At 30.9% G+C, this 4,876-nt stretch overlaps 1 protein-coding gene across 1 annotated transcript; it reads left to right on the top strand.

The window, feature by feature from the left end:
* The first annotated feature begins 2,479 nt into the window (after positions 1–2,479).
* LOC108481301 (tryptophan decarboxylase TDC1-like) lies at positions 2,480–4,073 on the top strand. Its single transcript, XM_017784453.2, has one exon. It carries the CDS (start codon positions 2,480–2,482, stop codon positions 3,974–3,976), a length of 1,497 nt encoding a protein of 498 aa, XP_017639942.1. The 3' UTR covers positions 3,977–4,073.
* Positions 4,074–4,876: the final 803 nt, after the last annotated feature.

Genomic DNA, 4,876 nt, shown 5'->3' on the forward strand with positions numbered 1-4,876 from the left:
ACAAGAACTAATTTGACCATTTTTTTAGTAGTGGGGTAAAATGTAATCTAACTCTTAATACAAGAGTTTCTGTACCACAATGCATGTTAATTGTCACCTGAAACTTAAAATAATTAATTTAAAATTTCAAGTGATGACATGATACAATTTTAAACGACCGTAGTATCATCACAATTTTATAGAAGTTCTAGTGTTAAATTAGAAAAAACGGATAAGTTCATGCACTAAAACGGAACAAAAAATATATATAAATAAACTTAGTTACCAAATTTTGGAACTAAGAATTACATTATTAGAATTGCTTGACGTATTAAGATCTCTATCATTAATTATTTTTATTTATTATTACTTACAAATTTAACCATCATTTATAAAGTTGACATCTTTATTATTGTAACTTATAAAAGGACGTGAATTTGAGCGCATTTAAACACGTACTATTTTCTGATTTATAAATTCAAGGAATTATAATAGTAATAGGAATTGTATAAAAAATCATTTAATTTATATATATTTTAAAAAAGGTAATAAGTTGAATTTATATTTGTGTTTTAGGTGTATATATTTCACGAATGTTACATGATTATTGTTTTTAAAAAGGCTTTAAACTATATTCTAAACTAGAGTTGTCCATGGATAGGGTCGAGTCAAGTAATACATTTAGGCCCATTTTTTGGGTTCGGGCTCATCCCGACTCAAAAAATGGGCCTAAATTTTTTTCAAGCCCGATCCAGATAAAAATACTAAAATCCGGGCCAACCCATATTAAAAATTCTCTATTATTTTTTATATAAAATATATTTAAAAAATATAATACATCAAATGCACAAAAAACATTAAAATAACTGTTCCCCAACAAATGAAAAATAAATAAATAGCACCAAAATAAGTGCAACTTAGCAAGCAAATACCTCTAAAATAGAAGCAAAATTATTAATAAAACAAGAGTTATACAATATCCAAGAAATAACAATAAAATAATAACAATATAATAGTTAAATGATAGGAAAACAATGAAAAAATAGTGGCAAAACATTAAAAAACAACAACTTTTTTTTTTTGCAAATTCGGGCAGGCCTGACATGTTTAAAAAATGGGTTTTATTTTTTTGTCCAAATCTATTTTTCAGACCTATATTTCATGAATGTTACATTATTATAGTTTTTAAGAAGGATTTAAACTATATTCTAAACTCACCTTTAATTCTAGATTGATTTTTAAAGGTTTTTTTTCTAAATTTTCTTAAACTCTAAGTATAAAACTCTAACTATAAAAATATTGTGCTAATTTTAAAATTAAATTATTACTTGAATAAAACTCTAAGTACAAAATATAGGAAAAATAGTTATGATAATTATAAATTAAATTAAAATTATTAGTTAAAAATTTTGATCTAAAAATGTGCTAATTTTATTGATGTAAATTAAAATTATTACGTAATTGTAGACATCTTAATTATCACTTGATTAATATATTAGAGCTAATTATGTTCTGTTATTTTTCATTAATTACATAAAGTAAAATTATATTGTACGTTATTTATGATTTGAAAATTTTCTATTATAATATTCAATTGATAAGTTAATATATTTTAATTATATTTAAATAATAATAATTAATTAAATATTAAATGCGTAAAATCACATACAACACATATAAAATTAAAAGTTTTTTTTATATTACTAATATCTATTTTATGGTTCATGTTCGGGTTCGTAGTTGTCCCTCCTAACAATATCATCTTTAAAGTTCGAACCTAAATCATTCCCTTGAGAGTACAATGTGTACTACCATTGCCCTCGACCACTTATTGGTTGGAAATTAGTATATATAAAAGTATGTGTTTTGAGAAATTTTGAACTAACGGTCATACCTCTCATCATATTACTAAATTTACATTTAAAAGAAATAAAGTAAAATAGAAGGTATGATAATTTTAATTTAAAATTAATTATAAATTTAATATAAGTTTTAAAATAGGATTATTATAAAATATAGGAAAACAAATGGTGACATTTATAATCATAGTTATATTCAATCATTTAAATAAAAAAATATTATTATAAATTAATTACTGTAATTAAAAATATAATATTAAAAATTTTAATTAATTAATAAATGCGTGAAATATTAATTTGACCTCTAATAGCTATCTGATTCATCCGGTCGGATAGGTGGATTTGGTTCGGAAAAGATTGCCTCTAATAACACAGAATTGAACCCTATTCCCCGGGTATTCTTCACGTTTAAAATTGACTACTTATCAACTACCTCTACATTTAATCAACATAGTGGCTGACTTTTACTATAAAAGGAAGCATCCGTTGAAACTTTGTTTTTATATAATGTCTAAATAGAAAAACAAGTTTTTTTTCTATATAACCTTAGACTATAATCCCTATATCACTATCTCAGTATCTCTTTCTTTCTGGATTTTTAGAGTTATTATTATTAATATTAATTATTAATAATTATTATTATGGGTAAAAATATTGAATCCAACTTGGCCAACACACCCCATTTCAATCCCTTAAACCCTCAAGAGTTTAGAAAACAAGCTCATGAAATGGTGGATTTCATTGCTGATTATTATCAAAATATCGAGAGCTACCCTGTTTTAAGTCAGGTGCAACCAGGCTATCTCCGGGCTAACTTGCCGCAAAACGCACCGTCTCTGCCTGAGTCCCTTGAAACGATCCTTGAAGACGTTGAAAACCAGATAATCCCAGGGATGACGCATTGGTTAAGCCCTAATTTCTTTGCTTTTTTTCCTTCAACTGTTAGCACTGCCGGTTTCCTTGGTGAAATGCTTTGTACTTGCTTTAACTCCGTTGGTTTCAACTGGATTGCTTCGCCGGCGGCGACTGAGTTGGAAATGCTGGTCATCGATTGGCTGGCTGACATGCTGAAGCTACCCAAGTCGTTCATGTTTCAAGGTACTGGCGGTGGCGTTATCCAGAACACCACCAGTGAAGCTATTCTCGTTACGCTAATTGCGGCGAGGGACAAAGCTCTTGATGTCGACGGCTCCGGCAACTTGAACAAGTTTGTTGTTTATGCTTCCGACCAAACTCATTCCACATTTGCTAAAGCTTGTAAGATAGTCGGCATTTCTCCTCGGAACATAAGGTTGATTCCGACGACGATCGACGCCGGTTTCTCTTTATCTCCCATTCAGCTTAAGGCCGCCGTCGAAGCAGACATGGAGAATGGGTTGGTCCCACTCTATCTTTGTGTCACCCTAGGGACCACTTCCACCACGGCTGTTGATCCAATCGAACTGCTCGCTGGTGTGGCGAAGGAACATGGCATGTGGGTTCACGTGGATGCTGCTTACGCCGGAAGTGCATGTATATGCCCGGAGTTCCGCCATCACCTTAATGGGGTAGAACTAGTTGACTCGTTGAGTTTGAGTCCCCACAAGTGGCTACTCAGTGGCTTAGATTGTTGCTGCTTGTGGGTCAAAAACCCCACCGCACTTGTCAAAGCTCTAAGCACCAACCCGGAATACTTGAGAAACAAACAAAGCGAATCGGATTCCGTCGTCGATTTCAAGGACTGGCAAGTCGGTACCGGCCGGCGGTTCAAGTCATTAAGATTATGGCTCATTTTTCAAACCTACGGTGTCGTCAACTTACAAGATCACATCCGGTCCGACGTAGGGATGGCCAAGATTTTCGAGGATTTTGTAAGATCCGACCCGAGGTTCGAGATTGTGGTGCCAAGAGAGTTCGGGCTGGTGTGTTTCCGATTGAACCCGGATGAAACTTTCGGGTCGGATTACACCGAACTGTCGAACCAGAAGTTGTTGGATTGGGTCAATTCGACGGGTCGGGTTTATATGGCTCATAGGAAAGCTGGTGGAATATATGTCCTGAGATTTGCTGTGGGCGCCACATTGACGGGCGACAACCACGTGGTTGCTGCATGGAAGCTGATCAAGGAAGGAGCTGATGCATTGCTGAAGACTGTTTGACTGCCTCACTTCCACCGTAGCAAGTGTGGACGTGCTTTAGTATTTGGAAATGTCATTAATAAGGCTAAATATGCCACAACTTGCAAGTATTTAAAATTTAATTTTCTAATTTTTCCGTAATTTAAAATTTAAAATTAAATAAATTCTAAATTTATTGGTATAACATGAAATAAAAAATAATTTCATGTCAATGAACCTAACTTTAATAAAGAATTCTAACTATATTCATAATTAAATTTTATTTTTAAATCTAAAATGTAAATAACTAAATTTTTAAATTAAAATAAAAAACTAAAGTTTAAATGTAAAAAAATGATATTCGACAATAATATATTTATTTAACAATAATATATATTTGATTATATTTACGAGTGCTTAAACAAATATAATTTTTGTGTGTATAAATATAACACAGTTACAAGTATAGATATGTTCGAACAATTATAGAGTAGAACACTAAAGTGTTAGGTGCACTTTCAAAAGGAGAAATCAAAATCTACCCTTAGAGATGACATTATAATGAGAAGTAGTTACGAATCTTGAAAAAATTAATCTTCATGAAAATTAAATGAGAATACCTTTTTAAATGGATGATGAATCAGAATATAACCAGATAAAACTCACACATAACAACTACGAATGGTAGAACTAGAGATACAAAATTGACAATTGCAAATAATGAGACTCGTACCTATGGGCCTCCCCTTCTCAAATGACAAATTAAGCCCTTTAAAATTTTAACACATGGTAAATTTACACTTTTAACTCTCATAATTGATAAAATTTTAATTTAATTTTTTTAAAATTATAAATATACGAAATTATATTTTAATTTTAATAAAAATACATATAAAAAAACAACCAGTCACGAATTGATTGCGTTTTGGTGTATTCCATATA

Source organism: Gossypium arboreum, chromosome 1, assembly GCF_025698485.1.
Source record: "Gossypium arboreum isolate Shixiya-1 chromosome 1, ASM2569848v2, whole genome shotgun sequence".
NCBI classification, from domain to species: Eukaryota; Viridiplantae; Streptophyta; class Magnoliopsida; order Malvales; family Malvaceae; genus Gossypium; species Gossypium arboreum.

What these genes read in the sequence shown, in the direction of transcription:
- LOC108481301 (XM_017784453.2), top strand. Translation starts at nt 2,480, where the DNA reads ATGGGTAAAAATATTGAATCCAACTTGGCCAACACACCCCATTTCAAT.